We start from the raw sequence: 25,158 nt of genomic DNA on the forward strand, positions 1-25,158 counted from the left end.
GCATTTTATGACATTGTGCTAGAACTAGCTAAATCAATGTGATTAGTTTAAAATAGGAATAAGAGTTTTTCTATATAGTTAAATGAACATAGAAATAATGAGAATGATTCATATTCACATGTATTTGTATTTCACTATAATTCTATTGTTGTTAGAATCATTGTATTAGAATTGTGTTTTAACATTTCAAACTGTTGGGAGAGAAGGAACTTTTATGATCCAAAGGAATCCAGCCTAGCTGCATAGCCTAGCTGCATGGCCTGAGGACATTGGCTTTCTCTGAGAGCCAACCAAGAATAACGGGTTTTTCTTGGAGGAGCAAGCTAGTTTATGGTAGCCCTTTGCAAGGATGGCCAAGAGCTCACAGCGTGCAGTTTGAATTACAGAAAGCGTGTGACGTACAATAAGGGGTTTGTCTTCATGTAGACCAGAAGACAGATCTGACCAATGAGATTCTTAAGGGGTATGGATCATAATACGTAGAGTAAGGGGATGGACTGTGTGACGTCTTTGCAGCTACAAAAACTCAGGTTTTCCTATACGGGGGTGTGCCTCTCACTTGAGAGCACCAAGGCCCCTCCTTCGGGAGAGGTCATCTCCTGTAACATTCTAAACATTGGATTGGGGTGTGCCTCCTTAGGGAGAGGTCACCTTTTGTAACTTATCTGTATTCTGTAACGTTCTGAATTCAGTGTCTATCACTCGAGGGCACTGGGGAGTGTTCACATTCTGTAACTTGCTATATTCTGCTAAGTAAACTGTCTGTTTGTTTTTCTAAATTTCAGATGCCTTTTGCTTTTATTTCTAACTTAGTTTTTCTTAAAACTAACCCAGCTGTGTAGGACCAGAGAGGCGGCTCTGGCCCCACACTACATTACATCACAAGTTAATAGTCAATCTTGCTGCCACAATTTTATTCTTCCACCCACAACAGCTCTGACAGGTGGATTGGTCTGTTATACCACATTCCTACCCCTGGCCGTGGTGATCCCCTCAAGCAAACCATTCCCTATCTGAAGCAGATTCCTTGGATACCTTGTATTCAGCATTTTCTTGCACATCTCCAAAGGTATAAGAACATACAGCAAAGCCAAGCAGCTTCTTCTAGAACTGAACTGTGTATGTTTTGCTTGGTGACTGCAGGGCACTGGACCAGGGTGCACTGGACTGAACTGAACTGAGATTTGTTAGAAGTTCCTATTGTTTAAGGCAAATTTATTTCTATGTAGTGCAACATTTACACAAAAATCCTTCTCTGTAAGGAGCCAGCATGGTGTAGTGGTTAAGAGCAGGTAGATTCTAATATGGAGAACAGGGTTTGATTCCCCACTCCTCCCCCTGAGTGGAGGAGGCTTATCTGGTGAAGTATTTTCTCTTAATAAAAGGTAAAATGAACTGTTCTCTACTCTGTACACCTGCCAGATATTTGCAAACTAGCAGTACCAAGTACCCTGGTCCAGTGCCCTGCAGTCACCAAGCAAAACATACACAGTTCCTTCCATCAGTCTTCCCAGAAATGGTTATACACTTAAGAAAACGCCAAAAAAGGGGGAAAGAACCCAACCAGCCTCAACAGCTAAGGCAAAAATTATAACATCCACAACAAAAATATATTTATTATATAGCATACACAAAAAAGTTTGTTAAAAATACAAGACCTGGAACACAGGCTATATATTAACAAAACCAATATGAAATGTTATATAAATTATGTTATTGATACCAGTATAAGACCATATGTGTTTCTGCCTCTGTGGCCTTCTTCAGTGGTCATATATACAAAACAAGATTATTAATGAAAACATATCAGGAAATACATCTTATATTTTTATCTGAAAATGAAATGTTAGTATAAGTGGAAATTTTTAAACATATATAAGATCCTATATATTTATATATCACTAAGTCTAATGTTGCCTATTATGACAAACCATGGGTCTTTCACAATTGAAATGGGCTCACATGGAAATCTAAATAATATACTCCCATTAGCTATAATTTAAATTTATGATGCCTAGGAGCCTCTCCAGAGTTAAAAGGAGCAGCAGCGGAGTAGGAGGTTAAGAGCTCGTGTATCTAATCTGGAGGAACTGGGTTTGATTCTCCGCTCTGCCGCCTGAGCTGTGGAGGCTTATCTGGATAATTCAGATTAGCCTGTACACTCCCACACACGCCAGCTGGGTGACCTTGGGCTAGTCACAGCTTCTTGGAGCTCTCTCAGCCCCACCTACCTCACAGGGTGTTTGTTGTGAGGGGGGAAGGGCAAGGAGATTGTAAGCCCCTTTGAGTCTCCTACAGGAGAGAAAGGGGGGGATATAAATCCAAACTCTTCTAAAAAAAATTAGATAACAAATTACAACATACCTGATATATACCGTGTTTCCCCAAAAATAAGACAGGGTCTTACATTAATTTTTGTACCAAAAGACGCATTAGGGCTTATTTTCAGGGTAGGGCTTATATTCGAGGAAATACGGTACCTTCACAATTCACATTGCTTCCCCCTTCATGTGTAACACAAGCTGCATCCGCATTGGCAGGGAGCACAGGGCATTGTCCACGATTGTGATCAGTAACTACCAGTAGGGCTTATTTTTGGAGGGTTTATATTTTAAGCAGCCTCCAAAAATCATGAAAAATCATGATAGGGCTTATTTTCAGGGAAACACGGTAATTACCAATGTTTTCAAACGTGTAATATCAACCAGTTGTAAAACATTGGCACTAACATCGAGGTTATGTAATACAAAAGGAGAATATAATATCTTCCATGGAGATGTTTTCATTTATAATTTTTTAACATTTAATTTTTTTAAAAAATTTAAAATTTATAAACATCTTCCTTCTTACAAGGAAAGGGTGAGGTAGAGAGAGAGAAAAAGGAAATGGACTTTTTTTTTACTGCTATTCAAAAAGCCACAAGACCAATCATATACCACACATCCAATCTGCTGATTCATTCAGACCTTGCTGTGCCAAAGTTTGTAGAGGGTCAATAAATCCAAAACACTTTTTTGTAAATGTTCTCAACATCAGACCACACAAGATATAAGGTATACAGGAATTTATATTTAATGATTTGTTGTAAAATTTCCAGTTATAGTAACAATATTGGTTATATTAATTGAATTCTTTTGTTCTTTCTCTCTTCTTGGGGTTTTCCTTCTGAAAAATACTTTTAAGGTATATTTCTTGATAAGTTTTCTTTAATAATTGTGTTTTGTATATATGACCACTAAGGAAGGGCACATGATAGAAACATATATGGTCCTGTATTGATCATTTATAATTACTGTATTATCAACATCATTTGAGATCTTTAGAACAGTTCATATTGATTTTTTAAAATGTGTAGCCTGCATTTCAGGCCCCATGTTTTTAACAAACTTTTTCGTGTTCACTATATAGTAAATATAATTATTTTGGCCCAGATTTTATAGTTTTAGTTCAACCTTTGAGGGTCACCATACTCTTAAGACCCTAATAGTACCAGAGAAGGGCAAAGAAGAACTGGTGTCTTCTCTGCTTCCCATGTCAGGTGCCTTGATTACAGACTAGTCCCAAACAAACTTTATGTAAAAAACAAATATGCCAAGTTTTATTAAAGAAAATAGGTCAAAATGACAACAATTTTGGTCCTATTTAAAGCATCCAGGAATCAAAATGCCATTGTTTTACAAATATGTTCACATACAGCTTGTAGTTCTCAATAGCAGCTAGAATTACACTGAACATTTTAAATGTCATGCAAGTAAAACAGAGCTCCTTACATTTGTTACAAACCTGTAATTATGGTCATGCTGAATATTAAACTTAATACATCAAAATCATAACAAATAAGAATTTTAGTAAACAAAGGGAATTGGTGAACATTTTGGCATTACACTTGGTTTAGGAGCACTGTTATCTTTTCTGTAAGTGGCATTATTGTTAAAGCGTTGTTTAATATCAAAATATATATTTCTGTTTTACAACATAGTACTGGCATACTTCAAAGTACTGTCCCAATTATAAATGGAAACATTATGTTTCAAACAGGTACAAAGGAAAGCTACTTGCACACTTAATATGCATACAATAGTTATATAACCAAAGTGGATTTACAAAAAAAACAAAAAACCCAAAGCAATCAAGTTCTCATGCCAGCATGTAGTATTCAATACTACTTCTGAAAACCTGTAGTTCATGGACATTTCTCTTTTTCTTTGGAAAAAAAGACACAGGACAAACCACTTTATTTTTCCACTTTAAAAAAATCCAGATCCAATTTAAAATCCAGATTCAACCATGACAGACATGATCGGTCCTTAAGAAAGGAATTTTGCCCAGAGATCCAACAAAATAAGAACTGTGGTTCATATATCTTTCCTACATCTCAATCAGATGTGGCTTAATGTCAAATAAAGCATTATTGCACATTGCTTCAACCTAGAATAATCTTCATTTTTATCCTTAATGGTAGGCGATCACAGCTTCCAACATGGTCAATGTGCAGCTATACCTTGAGAAGTGCTTTGATGCTATTCACTTCAATAGCTTTTGCTGAAGTTTGCTTATAGTGCATAATCAAGGTAAAATCCTTCTCCAACTCACAATGGTTTGTCAATAACAGTTACACCTAGAAAGAGCATTGAAAGGCGAATGAACAGTTAACTGAGTTACTGCTTTTATTCAATAGCAATACAACGTTACCTAAGTATCTCTAAACGGTTAGTCTACTAAAGAATGTGAAAAGGTGAAAAAGTCTGTGCAAGGACAGCAATTTGAAAGAGTGAGCAGAAGTGCCATGTTTGGCCCCCCCCCCCCCCCCCCCATAAGATACCTTTTCTTCCTTCTTCGTAAATTCCCAGGATCCTAAACTGTCCTGCCCCTTTTGGGCAGCCAGAAAAGAACGTTTTGTTTCTTTACTTGGCCTCCTGCCTTATATAAACCATGCCTTTTCCTTGTAGTGTGGCCATCGGGTGTGGGGCTGTTTCAATGTTTTTTGCTGCTTCTCTTCTTAAAATGACATATTAACATAAATATTGCTGTCTGGACAACAGTCATCTAATCTACTGATGAAAAGATTCCATAGAAAATAAAATCAAAGAATCCAGAGGGAAAAAACATCAACGATTCCAGGGAAAATAAAAATCAAAGTGCAATCAAAGGTTGTGTCCTTATGGAACTTCCTACCATAAATTCTCTTTCTAGCCCATCCATTCCCTGAGGGCTTTTGGGTAAAAAGTTGCATGTTATGCTCCTATTGAAGGGGAACAAGCTCTCCATCACCTGCAGACACTTTCAGCATTTATTAACTATTACCTGCATAGCTCCTTCCTGTACTCATACAGGATGATACAACAGTCCACTTATCTGTGGTTGGATTATAATATTCCACTGTTGCCAAGTTACAGGAACCATCATCTCCTCCAACTACATATAAGAGCCCATTCACAGCACAAACTCCTAAGGCAAAACAGAAAGATAAAACTTGTCAACTTGTTTTCTTATAATCTGACACTCTAACCACTATCTCTTTTGGCTACTAATTTTTTTCCTGGCACTCAGTACAATAAAATCTTGTTACTGAAAATGTTCATGGCTTCCCACCTATTGCTGTCATTTCATTAATGTCAGTGAACATACTGAACAGTGTGAGTGATGTACAATATAATTACCCTCCTTTCTTTACCAGCCTTCTTCTATGAAATTTAACTTTGACCTTCTTCTTGTGACTCTGTTACCACAGCACTGAAGCATTCACCTACTTGCTAATTTAAAACGTTTGATTAGCAAGCCTCCTGTACCCTTCCATTTCAGCACAAGAATCTTTGACTGAACAGGCATTTTTCAGATTGGAGAGGTCTGCTGGAAGGTTAATCTGCTCGATAATTTCAGTTACACAAGTATGTTTAAATCATGCCACATTCAAACCCATGATGAACTATACTCAATATACAGCACTATTTTCAAATCTTTACTTTTTGTATTGTACATTGGAGGCAGAACTCCAATGTACAAAAATAGTTACTGTTTCTTTGAGTATTAAGAAAATGTCATCGCTGTATAAACAAGGATGCAAATCTATATGTATACCAATTAGGCAAAGAATGCTAAGACTCCTCCCCAAATGAAAGAAGATAGTCTTTTATTACAGTTATTCAAGGCAGTGGTGGCTTCTATCTAAAATCTTACTGTAATGGACAGGAGCCTATCCTGCCCCTGAGGGAAAATCAGTCACTCAGATATACTCAGATCAAAGTGCTGCTCCAACAATCAATCACCTTCAAGAAGAGGTATGAGAAGTTGAAGAGAATGAAAGGCCCTTTCCGCACCGCAATGGTGCGGGGGTGCGTCGACATAAACAATGTCGACGCACCCCCCCCCCCCGGATCGTTCGCATGGACGGTCCCAGGAGGGCGGCAGGCAGCGGTGCAGCCTTTGCACAGGCTGCGCCGTCACCGAATGCCTACCTTGTCTCCTGGCTTCCAGCTCATTGCAGAAGCCAGGGGACATGCCCCCGCAGCCTGGAGCGACGGCTCTGGAGTTGCAGGCCAGGGGGGCGTGTCCCCTGGCCTCTGCGACAAGCTGGAAGCCAGGAGACAAGGTAGGCGTTTGGAAAAAGGGGGGGGGGATGGCACCTTCCAGCCGCTGCCATTCGCATGGCAGCGGTTGGAAGCTGCTGTTTCCGAAATACCTCACTCAGGGAGCGAGGTTCGGAAACAGCGGCTTCGCACCACTCGGGGGTTGCGAGACCGCCGCTGCTGCCCGTGTGAACCCCTCCCCAGGGACGCTGTTTTTAGCGTCCCTGGGACGCTGTATTCTGCCCGTGCGGAAACAGCCATGGAGAGGAAGAGTTCAGTTCTGCCTCAGGGAGAGAGCAGTGACAGCAGAGACCAGTGACAGCTCAGGCCTGGCTCAGGAAATAAAGCAGACAGGGAAGCGTAGCTCTGCCTGATAGTGTGGTGGAGTAGTTTAGCTGTATCTCTGAGAGAGAAGAGAAAGCTTGACTGTTAGGCCCGTCTCTGGTGATGAGCAGACCTTGTACAATTTAATCAGGGGAAAAGGCAGGCTGGTATGGGTGGAATCCTGTGTGCGAATAATCAGTAAAAATATGTTTGTGCTTTAGTGCATTGTAGAAAAGTCTAACTACTCTCTGAAGTCATAACCAGTTTAAATTGTTGTGCCTCAGCCAGGTTTCTACTTTGTCTTTCTGCAGACCTGTGCTGCTGGTTTGTTCCTTTAAAATCAACCTGTAAATACATAAATTTTCTTAGAGGTTTATATATTACTCCAGCCTTGGTGATCTCAATAATCTCTTTGTGCACCACAAAACTTACCTCACAGTAGCGAACCCAAAGACTATACACTTGCTACCTGAGAACACCCGGAAATTGAGGGGAAGGTTAGATCTCCAAACTTTTAGGAGTCCCCGCAGTAGGAAAAAAAGGCTTGCCACATGCACATATTGCAAATCTTATGAAACATACTTGGGAAGGACAAAAAGATAATGTTGAGGAGCACAATGAAGCTGAACTGGTAAAGATGCAAGCTGAGGAACCATGAATGTTAACTTCTGTAAATATGAGCATTTTACCCTTGCCAGCCTTTTCAAATACATCTCTAATCATCACACTTTCAACCTCTCTGTAACGATGAGGAATAGAAACTCACTCAACATAAAGAAAGCTGTGTTCTCACTATTCAAAATGAAGTCCCATTTGCTACACAAATATGCCTTTGAATCTGAGTAAGAACTAGTGATGTCCATAAAACTGGACAAAGCACATAAGGTTGGTACAGAAGAGGTGATCAAGCTTCCATTATGTCTTTGACTTGAGCACTTCTAATAAAAATTCAGCGGTTTTTCCAGTTATCCTGCTGTTGCTATTATTCAGCAGGTAACTAGTCATTCCAGTCCCAGAGCACTGATACCAATCCCAGAGATAATACTTTTGTTCAGGAGGCCATAATTCCTGTCCCAGATCAGTTTAAATGGTCCCATGATACATCATTTCACTATGGGGCTGTCATTCTAGTCTCCAGAATAGTATTCTCAAAATGTTTGTTTGCAACTTTTGTGTGCTATTTCAATTGAGCCAATTGGCACTCCTGGATCCAATTATATCCAATGAGACTTCTGGCATCTCCCATTGTTCTCAAAGAGTTGTCATTTGTTTTAATCCATAGTGAGCATAGCTCACCCACCATAGAAGCAATGTTTTATTTACACTTTCTAACTCCAGCTGCTTTTGATCTGTAATATTTACCTGCATTTCTCCTGCACATATTCATATCTGCAACCTGTTTCCATGAACTGATGGTGGGATCATATACTTCCACACTTTTTCTAACCAGAGGGCCATCATGACCCCCTACTGCATACAAACAGTTGTTTAAGACACCAACACCTGCAAAAGGAAAATGCAAAACTAGTCAATGTTAACTTGAAGTGTTCTCAACATCCACTTCTTAAGTGCTGTCAAGTTTAACAATCTCTGCAGATACGAAACATCACATCAAAAAGTGTATTAATATGTAACAAATCATGCACAGAGATCCATTTCATACCAACAAACAGCAGTTCATATTTAGTATTTCCACATGCTTTGCTGAAGTACTGTCAAAGTATAATCCTCCTTACAACAACCCTGAAAGGTAAGCCATTAATAACTGCATATTGTATAATTGGTGATGACCAAAGAACATGGCTTGCCAAGGTCTATGTGGCAAGTCAGTGGCAATGATGCGGCTGGCCTCCACGTGGCCAGGGCCTTTACGGCTCTGGCCCCAGCCTGGTGGAACACTCTCCCTCCAGCTGTCCGGGCCTTGCGGGATCTTGGGGAATTCCACAGGGCCTGTAAGACTGAGCTGTTCCACCGGGCCTTTGGAGTGACCAGCTGCTGAGTGAGGTGCCCCCTCTTGTTCTTGTTCTTGCTCCTTTATATTAGGATCCCTTTATATTAAGGGGATCCACAATTTCCCCCTCTTGGGGAGGGCTTTAAATATGGGTCTCGTTGGACGCCTTTTAATTGTATTAACCGCTGTTTTTAAAGGGATTTAGTTATATTTTAAAACTGATGGAGCCTGTGCAAATTGTAGTTTACTTTATGTAGTTAATTTTGCTCCCTTTGTTTGGTTTTATTGTGGTAGATTCTATGATGTACACCACCCAGAGCCCCTCGGGGATAGGGTGGTATAGAAAACTAAACAATCAATCAATAAACAAACAAACAAAACAAACAAGCAAACAAACTCAAAACCAGTAACAATTCATTAACAAAGAATGGGCTGGATTCTAAGGAAGAGTACATAAAAAGAGCCCATTAAGACAGATCTTTGCTAGCAGCTCCCTGCATGCCCCCCAAAACAGGATGAGTTTGGATTTATACCCCACTTTTCTCTCTAATGTAGAGAGTTGGGTTTGTGAGAGGCGTGATGACTGCATGGTGACTTGCCTGCCTGGTGCGAAGGTTGCGGATGTCACGCTTCGTCTAGATAGGCTTTTAGACAGTGCTGGGGTGGAGTCAGCAGTTGTGGTCCACATTGGCACCAACGACATTGCGAAATGTAGCCGGGAGGTTCTGGAAGCTAAATTTAGGCTGCTAGGAAACAGGTTGAAGTCCAGGACCTCCAAGGTGGCATTCTCAGAAATGCTACCCATTCCACTGCATGCAGGGCTTAGCTAGGGCAAGCCGGAGATACAGGGTCTCAATGGGGGGGATGAGAAGGTGGTGTAAGGCAGAGGGTTTCAGATTTGTCAGGAACTGGGGAACCTTTTGGGACAAGGCAGGCCTGTACAAACGGGACGGGCTTCATCTTAACCAAAGAGGAACCAGGCTGCTGGCGCTTCAACATTAAAAAAGGTGGCAGAACAGCTTTTAAACTGATCACTGGGGAAAGCCTACACAGAGCTTCGCAGGTGACTTCGGTTCTGAATTACAGTATCTATGGGGATGCAGACAGAGAGGGAGGCTTTTCTAAATCAACCACATGACATGCTTGGTGAACATAGCAATGTGCATGATGACAAGTGGATAGTGTCTACAAAAGCACTTGAGGGTAAGCTAAGCACAGAAATCCCAGGTTAAGGACAGAGACAGGGTATAACAGGTGTCTCTATGCTAATAGTAGTAGGAAGCATCTCGACCTAAAAATGGGGAGAGCTAGGAGTACAGAGTCTTTGAAGGAGGACTTTGATATAGTGGGCATTACAGAGACATGGCGGTGGAATCGAGGAGAACCAGTGGGATGCTGTCTCACCACAGGCTACAGGCTATATAGGAAGCTGATAGGACAGGGCGCATTGGGGGTGGAGCTGTCCTTTACATCAAAGAGAGCATAGCATCACATAAAATAGACAATGCAAGTGGGGAGCTGGTCTCCCCTACAGAATCACTGTGGATACTGGTCAATACCAGGTGAAGGACAGTTTAGAATATTAGGAATATATTATCGTCCCCCTGACCAAAGCGCACAAGTAGTGATCTCTTGGAGGATGTATGGCAAAAAGAAATTCAGCTCTTCTTCCAGATATATTTGAGTTATTATCTTTGGAGAACCTAGGAAGTGAGGAAGAACCAGGGAAGGGTATCAAGTCTTCAAGCCATCCATGGTGTGTAATCAGGGCAGTCTCAAGCTACCTCCACCGAAAGCATATATTAAGGTCACCTCGCTACCACTCATTTCAGTCATAGGATATATAGTTGTTTCCAGGTACTATCAAGGTAGTCTGTGATACATCCAATGTGAATGGATCGGCTCTCATCCTATCCGCCGTAGGGGGAAGGTAGATGTTAACCACTAGGGAGGGGAGAGGATCAAGCCCCTCACTATAGAATAGCCTGAGCTAAATGATGATGCATACTGGTAACTCTGTGATCCGGAGGTTCAATTCCTTTGTGCTACCAAGATTGCCAGACCCGCCTGGTGCCTTCCCATCTGTCCATTAGACTTATGAGCATGGAAGACAGTAGGCCTTGATAATCCTTTGGGCTGCATGGGCTAGGGAGAGGGGTCCAAGTTTCTTGGAACAGGAAGTATGTTAAAATCTTTAAGAAATGTTAAAAAATCGGGATTGATTGGCCTTATTTTTTTCCAACCTGCTATATTCCAAGATAGGAGGCTGAGAGATGTATTGGGGTCATTGACATGTTTGCAATATCAGTCAATCCTCACTTCATTTAGGCTAATGGTCCAACACCCCATTACTACATCGTGGAAATACACACCCATTAAGCGAGAATCCATCCCTCAATAGGGTTGTTCGTTCGCTACCGCCTGAGGGCGAAGCCATTGGGAACCAGGATCAAGATCTGGTTCTAATAAACAGTCTTCCAGTGCTGCATACTCCATAAGTTCTTGTGCCCAAGATATGCCTTCCGAAGATTTAACCGTTGCTTGGCCCACTACCCTTGTGGGAATATCTGTCAATCTCTATAATCTTCTGTTTGAATGGTTGTACCTTGGACGCTGCTAGAATTGGAAGCTGTATAATTATTGATGCATGTTTTTTCCAGGGACCGTTTACAACTTTGCGTCTTGCTTTGAATCTCCTCAAGGTCTAGGTCAATTAAGTTACATGGTTCCAACTGGCTAAGGGTTTGTTGATTCTGAGATGGAAAAAGAAATTAGAGAGGCCAACAAAAACAAAAATGTAGTGGTAATGGGTGATTTTAACTATCCCCATATAAACTGGAAAAATGCATGTTCAGGTCATAGTAAGGAGAGAGCATTCCTGGATATGCTAAATGACTGTGGCTTAGAGCAGATGGTTGTGGAACCAACCAGGGAGTAGGTGATCCTCTAGATCTAATTCTATGTGGGACCCAGGGACCTGGTGCAGGGAAGTCAGTGTTGTTGAGGCTGATAGGGAACAAGAGACCACAATGCTGTCAGATTCAATATCTCAGCATGCGAACAAGTGGCAACTACTAATCTAGTTAAGCATTCGGGCCTTCAGAAAGGGAAATTTCTCCAAAGATGAGGGGGATAGTGCGCAGAGAAGCTGAAAGGGGAAAAATCAAAGAGAGTCAAAACTGTCCAGGATGCTTGGAGGTTATTTAAAAACACAGTAATAAAAGCTCATTAGCTGGAATGTGTTCCACAGGTTAGGAAAAAAAAGGCAGCACCCAGTCCAAAAAGAAAGCCACCATGGTTAACAAGAGAGGTTGAGGAAATTATCAGAAAAAAGAAAATGTCTTTTAGAAAATGGAAGTCCAGTTTGGCTGATGAAGAATATGAGAGGGAACACAAATGGTGGCAAAAGAGAAGCAAGTTAGCTGTAAAGTGGAGGCAAAAAAGGATTATGAGGAGAACTTGTATGGCTGCGAACATCAAGACCAGCAACAAACAGTTCTTCAAAATACATCAAAAAAGTAGCTAGGGAAGCCAGCAAAGGCCGAAGCTGTAGGTCCCAAGTTAGATGACAAAGGAACAAAGAGGGTGTGCTAAAAGATGGCAGGGAGATTGCAGAGAAGCTGAATGAATTCTTTTGCATCTGTCTTCACCCAAGAGGAGGTGAGGAACATTCCTGCCTCCTGAACCGCTTCTTTAGGAGGCTTAATCCAAGGAACTAGCAAAGATAGTGGTAGACAAGAAGGAAGAAGTTCTGGCAGCCATTGATAAACTAAATGTTACCAAATCCCCTGGCCCAGAGGATTGCATTCACCCAAGCCTGCTCTTAAAGAGCTCTCCAAGCATGAGAATTGCTGATCTTCTCAACTTTAATAGTACAACTTTATCCCTGAAATCAGGCTCCATCCCTGAAGACTGGAAGATGGCCAATGTCACACACCAATCTTTAAGAAAGGATCTAGGGGACCCAGGAAATTACAGGCCAGTCAGTTTGACATCTGTTCCTGTAGTAAATTAGTAGAATCTATCATTAAAGATAAAGCAAAATTATAAAACATGTAGAAAAGCAAGACCTGGGCTGAGAAAGAGTCAGCTTATGGCTTTTGCAGAGGCAAATCCTGTCTTACAAACTTACTTCTAGAGTTCTTTGAAGGGTGTAAACAAGGCATGTGGACAGGGGTGAACCGTGGACATTGTCTACTTGGATTTCCAAAAGTTGCTTTTGACAAAGTTCCTCACCAAGAGACTGTTGGAGAGAGAAACTCCAGCCAGCATGAAGGAGGGAAGAAGAGGGAGAAGTCCTCCTATGGATTGGGCAAACTGGTTGAGAAACAGGGAAAACAAAGAGTGGGTGTAAATGGGAAGTTCTCACAATGGAGAGATGTTGGGAGTAAAACTCCCCAAGAGGATCTGTTTTGGGGACCAGTGCTCTTTAACCTATTCATAAAATGACCTGGGAGAGTAGGGGTGGGTGAAGCGTGGTATTAAGCTTGCAAGATGATAATTAAATTATGTAGGGTGGTGAGAACCACACGAAAGGATTGCTAAGAGCTCCAAGCCGACCTTGATAAATTCAGGGTGAGTGGGCTCCAGAAAGTTGGCAAATGCACAGTTCAATGCTAGCAAAATGTAAAGTGATGTGCAATATAGGGGCAAAAATCCAAACTTCACATACACGCCACAGGGTCAAAAGCTATCAGTCACAGACCAGGGAAAGGGATTTAGCGCTTTAGCTGATAGTTCCATGGGAATGTCAACTCAATGCATGGCAGCTGTGAAAAAGGCAAACTCTATGCTGGGGATCATTAGAAAAGGAATTGATAATAAAACTGCAAAGATTGTCATGCCCTTATATAAAGCAGTGGTGCGACCGCACTTGGAGTACTGTGTCCAGTTCTGGTCACGCCGTGATCTCAAAAAAGGATATTGAGGAGATAGAAAGTGCAGAGAAGGGCAACAAGGATGATTGAGGGACTGGAGCACCTTCCCTATGAGGAGAGGCTGCAGCGTTTGGAACTCTTTAGTTTGGAGAGGAGGCGGCTGAGGGGATATGATTGAAGTCTACAAAATTATGCATGGGGTAGAAAATGTTGACAGAGAGAAATTTTTCTTTCTCACAATACTAGAACCAGGGACATTCATTGAAAATGCTGGGGGGGAAGAATTAGACTAATAAAAGGAAACACTTCTTCAATTAACGCAGATTGGTGTTTGGAATATGCTGCCACAGGAGGTGGTGATGGCCACTAACCTGGATAGCTTTAAAAGGGGCTTGGACAGATTTATGGAGGAGAAGTCGATTTATGGCTACCAATCTTGATCCTCTTTGATCTGAGATTGCAAATGCCTTAACAGACCAGGTGATCGGGAGCAACAGCCGCAGAAGGCCATTGCGTTCACATCCTACATGTGAGCTCCCAAAGGCACCTGGTGGGCCATTGCAAGTAGCAGAGAGCTGGACTAGATGGACTTTGGTCTGATCCAGCTGGCTTGTTCTTATGTTCTTAACCATAAGGAATCTTAAAGGGGCTTACTGTCCTTCACCTACTCATATTCTGGGATTGATAGGTGCAACTCTTATTTGCATGCAGTAATCAGGATGAAAGCTGGTATTTAAGAATTCCATACAAATAACCAAGAGTCGTGTGACACCTTATAGACAAATAGGTTTATCATGCTATAAGCAGTCAAGAGTTAAATAATTTTTTCAGAGGTATAATAAAATGAGTTCTAGCTCACAAAAGTCTTTGGCACAATAAATTTGTTCAACTTTACAGTGTCATAAGACTCTGGCTCAGTTCAAACATCATGTAAAGCAGCGATGGTTTAATTTAAGTAGTTAATGTAAATGGCCATTTCACCAGCTATGGTTAGGTTGGTGTTCATTCTAGGATCTGAAGTTAATCTTAACTGTGGTTTCACATGATGCCTGAATTCCAACATCCTTGCTTAACTCTGGTTTGTTTAGGTCACTCACCTGCTCCACTGCGCCTAGTGCCCATTTCTGCAACGTAGGTCCATTCATTTGTACTACAGTTATAGCACTCCACTGTACTAAGGCACTGACGTGATGCACCATCATAGCCACCAACTGCATACAACATACCTGAAAATAAGATTCACAAATTCAGTACACTGGCATACATACAGAGAAAATAGACTATCTTGAAGCTGTAAACCACTTTACATCTGTTGACATCAAGGAGGATTAAAAGTCAGCCTGTAAATTATCACAATTTAACTAGCACATTTCAATTAGGGCCTGTCAAGAGATTATTACCTTCGTATCAATCAACCTGACAATTTAAACACCAGAATTTGGTCATGTCACAGTTACAGCAACAGCCTGCTTCCTAATGTGTCATCCAAGTGTTGTGAAAAGTAAGGGGGGAGAGGTTTCATTTTAAACGCTTGGAACATTTTCGCTGTTTCAGAGCCAAGATTAAAAGCTTGCTATCACCCCCCTTACATTTAAAAGTGGTCTGACTTAACTGCTCTCAGCAATGGGAGGAGGGAGTGTGGCTGCTCTTCAAGAATCATCCTTTGGATCATGTTCTCGATTGGCTTATACTGGTCATGGGGTCAGTGATCCAGTTTCCTGTAAAGTTAGTCTACAATTGTGGTGCCGATGTGTGTGTGGGGCTCCACATTATAAATCTGTACCGGGCCCCAAAAAATAATGCTTTGGCCCTGTATGTAACTGCAAGCTGCAATTTGCTGAAAAAAACAGAAACAAATGATTTGCCTGCCATGGGGAGGCCAACGCAAGGGTGCCCGAGCCACTATCAATGATTTTAGCATTCAATCACAATTTGGCAGTATACCTGAAACGCCACATATCTGCATGCAGCGTGTGGCGTTTATCACCTTCTTTATGCCATATGAACACTTGCTATTAATTTCGACATTCTCAAAATCTAAAGAACGTCCAGCTAAATCAAGGCAGCTTCAATGAGGCTACCCAATTTAAATAATAGAGTCACCTGTAATATTGTCACATCCCATACTGAAAAGTAACATATAAAAGATTTATACACATATTAAATTTCCTATTTATTGAAATCAGTTTTTTTGAAATGCAAGTAGCTATATAGCAAAAAAAAAATTACTTGATTTATCATCTGAAGCTACTATAGTAGTTGGCTTCCATCACAAGAAGTACCGGTCTACGTTTTCCAATCACAAGGAAAATACTTCACTTAGTTATAATATACCATCAACATCAGGCAGCCATAAAATGGCTAAGATAGAAAATAAACAGAAAACACCAGAAGGCGCTCTTGCCGCTAACAAGCACAAAATGATATACTATGGAAGAAATTGTTAATCTCTTTGCAAAGAGCACTCCCTATGGATCACATGGTACAGTTAGAATTTGAATTTCCTCAAAGTTCTAGCTCAGATGCAAAGGGAACTTAGATTACAGGAGGAAGAGATCTTACCTCCAACTACACCTACACCAACGCTACTTCTTCGCGAATTCATTGGAGCCACATGAAACCATTCATTAGTCTTCGTATTATAGGCTTCTACTGAGGATAAACCTGTCATAAAACAATACAGAAAGCTAGCTGATATAAAGTAATTTTATTGTTGAAGGCTTTCACGGCCGGAATCACTTGGGTGCTGTGTGGTTTCCGGGCTGTATGGCCGTGTTAAGAATATAAGAACATAAGAACAAGCCAGCTGGATCAGACCAAAGTCCACCTAGTCCAGCTCTCTGCTACTCGCAGTGGCCCACCAGGTGCCTTTGGGAGCTCACATGTAGGATGTGAACGCAATGGCCTTCTGCGGCTGTTGCTCCCGATCACCTGGTCTGTTAAGGCATTTGCAATCTCAGATCAAAGAGGACTCAAGATTGGTAGCCATAAATCGACATTCTCCTCCATAAAATCTGTCCAAGCCCCTTTTAAAGCTATCCAGGTTAGTGGCCATCACCACCTCCTGTGGCAGCATATTCCAAACACCAATCACACGTTGCGTGAAGAAGTGTTTCCTTTTATTAGTCCTAATTCTTCCCCCCAGCATTTTCAATGAATGCCCCCTGGTTCTAGTATTATGAGAAAGAGAGAAAAATTTCTCTCTGTCAACATTTTCTACCCCATGCATAATTTTGTAGACTTCAATCATATCCCCCCCTCAGCCGCCTCCTCTCCAAATCTAAAGGAGTCCCAAAAGCTGCAGCCTCTCCTCATAGGGAAGGTGCTCCAGTCCCCTTCAATCATCCTTTGTTGCCCTTCTCTGCACTTTTTTTCTAATCTCCTCAATATCCTTTTTTTGAGATGCGGCGACTCAGAATCTGGACACAGTACCTCCAAGTGCGTGTCGCGACCACTCGTTGCTTTATATAAGGGCATGACAATCTTTGCAGTTTTATTATCAATTCCTTTTCTAATGATCCCCAGCATAGAGTTTGCCTTTTTCACAGCTGCCATGCATTGAGTTGACATTCCCATGGAACTATCAACTAAGACGCCCAGATCCCTTTCCTGGTCTGTGACTGATAGCACTGACCCCTGTAGCGTGTATGTGAAGTTTGGATTTTTTGCCCCTATGTGCATCACTTTACATTTTGCTACATTGAACTGCATTTGCCATTTCTGAGCCCACTCACCTAATTTATCAAGGTCCGCTTGGAGCTCTTCGCAATCCTTTGTGGTTCTCACCACCCTACATAATTTGGTATCATCTGCAAACTTGGCCACCACGCTACCCACCCCTACTTCCAGGTCATTTATGATGACCTGTGGCTGGCATCTGAGATCCTCTGAAGATGCCAGCCACAGATACAGGCGAAACGTCAGGAGAGAATGCTGCTAGAACACAGCCATACAGCCCGGAAACCACACAGCACCCAAATATAAAGTAATTGCTTACAGGAATTGTGCACAATTGCCTCCCTATCTGATGAAGGGACTTTTGACTTGAAAGCTTATATCCACAAAATCTTGTTGGTTCTAAGGAGCTGCTGGACTGGAATCTAGCTGTTCTACTGCAGACCAACATGCCTACCCTCCCGAAGCAGCCTGCAGTTAAGATAAATTAACTGTGGAAACTGTGAACTATACCCATGAGTTCTTCCCATTCATGAAATATGGAGTACAATTAGTTAACAGTGATAAACGTAACATTAGATTACTGCTCTTACTAGGGTGAAATATTGCTTGTGTACATGTATAGGAAAACCCACTTAGAATATTTCTACATGCAGTTGTAAAGTACTATTTTTGTTTTGTTGAAAATTGGGAGAGAAAAAAAGAGAACAGAACAAGAAACATCCAGAGTAATTCAAATGTTTGTAGTCTGAATTTAAAAGAGAATAAATGCCCGTATATCACCCCCCAAAAAAACCTTTCTGAAAAATGAGAAGAACTCCTCAATGGTTTTTGATCATAAGCTTCTCAAAAGACTAATAGAAATTATTACTACACCTGTTATAACAAAGACCCCCCACAAAAGGCCCGCACTGCATTACTGAAAGATGGCACACCTGTACTCCCATCAAAACCTCCCACAGCATACAGAAGCCCATTTAATACAGCAGCTCCCAAAGTGCTTCTTCTGTCCTGCATATTAGCCACACTTGTCCACTGGTCCTTCACGGGATCATATGAATCCACTGTGCGAACTCTCAGGGAGCCGTTGAAACCACCAACAGCAAAGACCAGACCGCCCATACAGACCACTCCTGAAAGTGAAGAACATTGCATTTCACCTAATAGATTCCATATCTGCAAATCACCCATGAAAAGCCTAATAGTAAATACACTTTCATTCACACACTACGAATTTCCAGCTGCCCTTTATGGGAAGCTGTCAGTATGAATTAAGCTAGCAAAGTATCAAAATAATCAAGTAATCATTATCAGGGTAGATGTAAGTACCTGCTCTGCACCTTCTTGAAGGTAGCTCAGCAATTTGGTGCCAGCGTTCTTCTTTAAAGTCATAACACTCCACACTGCGGATGGCCTTTGGCGCCTGTCCTCCAACCACCATCATCAGCTTCCAAGGAGCCAAAACCCAATAAGCAATCTCATTATTATTCACATGAATGAAAGCAACTAGAGAGTTATTTGCCTTTACATGAATAGTGAACTCACAAATCAACATACTGGAAAGGTCACTCGCAAAGTATCCACCATTTCCCATCCTGTAGCAACATCACCCCTAAAAGAACACTGGCGAGTGGCACAGAATGGCCAGCTCCAATGCTGTAACCATAGCAGAGCAAAGGTTCCCCAAGATCATCCTTCTTAACTGCCTGCAATCCTCTCTCCCTCCCACAAATTTTAAAGGCGCACTGTTTTTGCTGTGAAATGGGTTCCAAAAACAGAGCTCACAGTAACTGATAAAGAATCAAGAAAAGATTACTCCCTTTTATGTATGTTACCACACATGATAGGGAGAAGACACTCCAAACACTGTGTACATTATGTGCCTATTTACTGAAAAGGAAGACTACTATATTTTTGCAGTTGTGTGCTACTGTTATGATGATCCCTCTTTGCTATAGCATACCCGGGGAGAAAACTAATCTTGCATTTGAGTAAATACTGTATGTAACGTGCATGGCATTACCAATCACTCGTACCCTGGGTCAAACTAAAAAAAACCTTCAACAGTTTTCCTAGGCCACAGGTATAAGTTAAAAATAGTTATCACAAGCAGTCTAATCTCTGTTATAGGTCTTGATTCATTTAAACATGCTATGATGGAACAGACTGGTTTGTGATAGGATAGTAAGGCAATCTATCCATTCAGAATAGTTTGATGGCATCATTTTAAATTATTGTAACGCAATGCTCTGGCAAAATATTTTATTTAAAAGGCTGTGAGAGCCAATTCATCCATTACATCTTTATTTCCCCACAGAATGCAACACATAAGGGCAATACATACTAACAGGAGCCTTACTTTTGGGAGAATGGCAGGTGTTCTCAGCCTGGTCCGTGTACTCTTCATCAAAGCTCTTTGCTCAAGTGGCAACAAATGGTACTTCATTGCTTCGATAAGATAATCCTTACATGCACTGCTGTTTTTAACTAGCGCCTCCTCTTCTACTCTCTGTGCATTAAACACATTGATATAGTTTTAGCACATTTTATAACAACAAATATGCATTGACTAAACTAAGCCATTTGTGACTTCAGCACCATTAGTTTTATATCAGCTCTATCATAAAATAGACCTTTTGGATTTGCTCAGCATAAAAAAAACCCTTTAGATTTGCTCAGCAAGAATAGTGAAGTATTGGGTTGTGTTCTACCACTTTTCCACTGATGGAAGACAACAATTTTACACAATTCCCTATCTCATTGTACCTGTTCTCACTGCAACTATTTATCTATGAGTATTCTTCTTTCCTGAACAAAGACTTATGTTATCCAGACAATTAGAACCAAATTAAGACAAGCCAGTGCTAAAAGACAGAAACTGGTTTGCTGGAAAACTGATACACAGAGGTGGCACTAAAGTCATATGCTGACAACATGAAGAGACTGATTTAACCTATTTGCTTCTCTACCATTAAGCATGGTATGATTTTTTAAAAAATACAGGCATTTTTCAGAACATTTTCAGAAGACATCACAGTAACTTATAAAAATAGTCAATTAAATAAACTTAAGGGGATGAACAAGAGAATAACACCCAATCCAGATTGGGCAGGGGGAGACAGTGCCAGTCTGGTGAGAATCCCCCATAGGGGATCATGGAGATACAAAAAAATGTGGCATATCTCCAAGGCCAGCTCTACTGGCATATGGAGGCTGTCTGAGCAGTGGAAGCTGACTAAGGTAGGCCTTACCTTCTGGCCTGTCATTGGAATACCCCAAACAATACTGTTGCTGCGCCGGTGGACCTAGGCATGGATGACGGCTTTCAGGTTGGGAGCTGTGAACTCATGCAGTGCCTGCCCAGATAAGTCACCCCTCCCACACCAACGCACTTGCCTGTTGTGCTGGCAGGATGGGCACCGACGCCAGCAAAGGCTGCACTGGCTCCAAAGGTAGTCCACCTCCCCCCACCCCAGACTGGGCTGCCCACTATTACATAGCTGATATTAAGATGCTGTTCTAAAATGTACTTGAAGTATAAAGACACTAAAAGAATTCTGTACGTATTAAAAGGAAAAAAAGAACACCACTAGTTTAACTCTCTGGATACCTGCTTCTAGTATGGTTGTAGATAGAGATACTTTTTATCAAAAGTTGATAGAGCTAAGCCAGCTCTGATTATGGTAATTTTTGGGCTAGTTAGATTGATGAATTTACTACTCCAAGCCAATAAAGCCTTCTCATTTCCGCTATTAAATATTTTGAAAATTTTCAAGGTCATCAAAAGAAGAGAAAGAACAAAAATTAGATTATAATAAATATTACCAAATTACAGAACTTTACAAGAAAGGGAAAGAACACTGCTACTTTTATTCCAGTAGCTAAGTCCTCACCTACAATGCAGTTTTACCTTATAGAATCGTAGTCCTCGAAATGCTTACTTTTTACTTACCTGAACCAAATACTCTCGGGAGAGCAAGGGCAGACGAACATGTTCCATGAGGCGGGCCATAAGCTCTTGTCTCACATCTTTGTCATGGTTAACCCAAACTATCACTGCTTCAAATACCTTCCGAAACAGAAAGTACACCGTGAGTTTTGAACACTGACAGTCCAAGCTAATGTACGCATTACACATTTGTTAAATGCTATTAATGAAGTTTTACTTTGCCATTGCTGAAAACTAGAAAGTAGAGAGATATACTTCCTACACAAGCCAGTGTAACAGCAGAACCTTAAAGCCTGGTCAAATTGTGCTAACCCTCTAGCTTTGCTGTGAAGGAGAGAAAGGAGTCACTGCAGCTGCCACAGATTAAACCATCCTCAGGAGCAGCATTTACAGCCCAATCCTGTTTGGGGGGTTTAGGTGAGAGGTGGCAGGGCACAGCCATCTCCAAAAAGGGTTTGCAGCACGGCACTCAGCAAGAAACCAGTGAACATCCTAAGAGGGCAGCAAAAAGCACCTGAAGACCCTATGCAGCAAAAGGGGGCATTCCTAGGCTGAAAGGGCTTAGAAACCCAAGTAAAGCTCCGACCATGGGAATATCCTAATTGGCTCCAGCACAGACTACTGCATTGGCACATGGGGCCAGCAAAAGTGTCCTAGTGCCAGAGTACATGCCACTTATACCACACTGAGTGACATTTATGTTGGTGCTAGGGTCACATTACATCCGGAGCCCACGTGTTCCCCATCCCCATGTAGGGCTGCACTATTGGATTTAGAGGGAATAAAATGTATAAGTTGCTTTCATCATGCATGCTGTCAATGGCTGCTGTTTCTACTACTGCTAGCTTCTCATAAGCCATCAGGAGTGAACAATAGGCCTGTTACAGGGTTTTATGGCAGTAGATTTTGCAAGTTATTTTGCATGTTAAAAACTTTTTTTGTCTGTCCTGAATTTACTATTGACACACTTCACTGGGTAACTGCAAGTGTCACTGTTATGACAGAGTACGAAAAAAGGGCCTTCTTTACAGTAGGCATAAGAGGTGCCCTGCTAGAACATATCAACGGTCCATCAGGCCCAGGATTCTGTTTCACACAGTAGCCAGATAGTTGCCCTTGAAGGCCAGCAAAAACGGCACAGAGGGCAGAGCCTTCCCCAGCATTGGCTCCTAGTCAGCATGGTGTAGTGGTTAAGAGCAAGTGGACTCTAATCAGGAGAACCGGGTTTGATTCCCTGCTCCTCCACCTGAGTGGCAGACTCTTATCTGGTGAATCAAATTTGTTTCCTACATTCCTGTTGGGTGACCTTGAGCTAGTCACAATTCTTCGAAACTCTCTCAGTCCCACTTACCTCACAAGATGTCCATTGTTGGGAGAGGAAGGGAAAAGAGTCTGTAAGCCCCTTTGAGTCTCCTTATAGGAGAGAAAGGCAGAATATAGATCCAAACTATTCTTCTTATTTTAGCACTACTATTCAGAAATGTACTGCTTCAGGATGCAGAAGTTCCTTTCAGTTACCTTGGATCTTTTAAATCCAACTATACTATTGATCACATCTATTGCTGTGAATAATACTGTGAATTCCATGGTTTTATGTATCTGTTTACTTTTCTTTTTTCTAAACAAGCAGTCCTAAATGCTCCGTGGCGAGCAGCCACCACCAGCCTATGTGAAAACCATACTGAGGAGAAAACTTGGAGGAAAGTCAAACAATAGTATCTTAAAAGCTCTTCTGTATGGTACTGTGCAAAAAAAAAAAAGCATTCAAAGCACCATCTAGTTTTCTGTGCTACCTGTAGAAATTGTTGGGTCAAGGAAGTCTGGATCCATTTTCTGCAAACTGATCAGTGCACTCCACAATTAGGAAGGTAGAATGTCAAGTGGCCTATACTCTCAATATAAGCAGAAATGTAAGTAAATCATTCCACCTTCATAACGTACAAAAAGTTCAGTATTTAGGTGGAGACTAAATAAGATATTACTGAAAAAAACTAGAGACTATTAAAAAGGGAAAGCAGAATCTATAGGAATTTTTTGAACTAAATTTGAATAAAGGAACAGACTTAATTGTAATGTAGGATGCCAGTAAAGTATTTATGAGGGGATTTTTAATACAACAAAATGCACTAAATAAAAAAACCTGGCACAACAGAAAATACAAAATGCATTGGACTGGATAATGAAAAAAGAACAGGAATTTAAAAATATCAGAAGAAATTGTGCACAGTATCAAGTGCACAAATTGTGCACACTATCAATGCTAGCATTAAAAGAAATGGAATACAACTTGAATTTTGTGAAACAAAAAACTTTTGAATGGGCCAACAAATCAGAGAAAATGTTAGCAGCAAAATTAAGAAAGTCAAAAGAAAGCAGATTTATTACAAAAATACAATGGAAAGGTAATATTGTGTCAGATGAGAAGACTATTAGGAATGCATTTTTTAAATATTACTTGAAATTGTTTGAAAGCAGTATGTCAGGGGAGAACAACATTGAAGGGTATCTAAACAAAATTTGCTGCAACTGTCTCAAGTGCAAAAGGATATAACAAATAGCTGAATTTCAACAATGGAACTAGTAGAAGCTATAAAGCAAGTAAAGTTGAACGAAACTCTGGGACAGGATGGATTACTAGCATCTCATTATAAAGTGTTTGCAGATATATTAATGTAACTACTCCTGGCAATGAGAAATGGGATTTTCCAAAAGAAAAGTTACACACATGTGGAGAGAGACTAATATAATGTTGATTCTAAAAGAAGAACAAGACTTAACAGAAGTTAAAAACTATAGACCAATTTCACTTCTGAATACTGACCACAAGTTGTTTGCAGCAGTTTTGGCAAAAAGATTAAAAGGTGTCTTAAGAACTGTTATACATGAGGAACAGAGTGGTTTCTTACCAAAAAGGCAACTGAGAGACAATGTCAGAACAATTTTAGATGTGGTGGAGTATTATGAGAAACACAGTGACAAATAAGCAGCCTTGATCTTTTTGGATGTGGAGAAGGCATTTGATAACATCTCTCGGCCATTTATGTTTAGTCCAGTAGAAAAAATAGGCACTGGAAACAACATTTTGCAAGGTATAGAGGCAATTTATACTAAGTAGTACACTAAAATAATTGTAAATGATGATTTGTTTGAAAAAAAACCTGAGGTACAAAATGGACCCAGACATGGATGCCCTTTCTCACTACTGCCTTTCATACTGATTTTAGATAAACTCAATAAAAATATAAGAAGTGATGACCAAATAAGGAGGAAAACTGGCAAACCGTCATACAACTTGAAGGCTTTTAAGGATGATGTAGTGATTATATTGGACGAGCCAATTCAAAATGTGGAAAGACTGTTAAATAAAATAAAAGAGTTTGGAAATCTGACGAGCTTTAAACTGAACAAAATGAAAACCAAAATATTAGCTAGAAATATGGATCAAAAATCACAAATAATATCCGAGAAGCCACCATCCTGCTTGTCTTAGCTGTTTTAGCCATGGTTTATACTGTACCTGTGCTTTTATAATGTTTTAAGGTTCTTATTGTTATTTTAATTGTGTTTTCTTGTTGTATAGCCGCCCTGAACCTTTCGGGGGGGGGGGGTGTAAAAAAAAACACCAATCTACAAATAAACTTAGATATCTGAATTTTTGGTGGTAAATTTTTTGGGGGGAGTATGGCTGCCCAACAAGAATGGTATGTTATACCAAAAAACTATGTTAAAGTGTGGAATGTTTTGAAGAAGGATTTGTTGAGATGGAACAGAATGAATTTATCTTTTCTAGTGAAAATATTGGTGATAAAAATGAAT

General features: G+C 40.7%; 1 protein-coding gene across 3 annotated transcripts in view; it reads right to left on the bottom strand.

The window, feature by feature from the left end:
• Positions 1-3,574: 3,574 nt before the first annotated feature.
• The window catches only part of KLHL2 (kelch like family member 2), a 49,089-nt gene continuing 27,505 nt past the window's right edge, over positions 3,575-25,158 (bottom strand). For 2 of the 3 annotated variants that reach the window (XM_048509399.1, XM_048509401.1), the window contains 9 exons: positions 21,346-21,462; positions 19,753-19,902; positions 18,723-18,852; positions 18,329-18,526; positions 16,281-16,382; positions 14,816-14,944; positions 8,253-8,393; positions 5,305-5,448; positions 3,575-4,618 (listed from right to left, as the gene is read on the bottom strand). In XM_048509399.1, coding sequence (XP_048365356.1) covers positions 4,590-4,618; positions 5,305-5,448; positions 8,253-8,393; positions 14,816-14,944; positions 16,281-16,382; positions 18,329-18,526; positions 18,723-18,852; positions 19,753-19,902; positions 21,346-21,462 — 1,140 coding nt within the window. In that variant the 3' untranslated portion in view covers positions 3,575-4,589. The remainder of the gene's footprint in view (positions 4,619-5,304; positions 5,449-8,252; positions 8,394-14,815; positions 14,945-16,280; positions 16,383-18,328; positions 18,527-18,722; positions 18,853-19,752; positions 19,903-21,345; positions 21,463-25,158) is intronic. The other variant, XM_048509400.1, reaches the window with a different exon arrangement.

This window comes from Sphaerodactylus townsendi, linkage group LG10 (genome assembly GCF_021028975.2).
Source record: "Sphaerodactylus townsendi isolate TG3544 linkage group LG10, MPM_Stown_v2.3, whole genome shotgun sequence".
Classification (NCBI taxonomy): domain Eukaryota; kingdom Metazoa; phylum Chordata; class Lepidosauria; order Squamata; family Sphaerodactylidae; genus Sphaerodactylus; species Sphaerodactylus townsendi.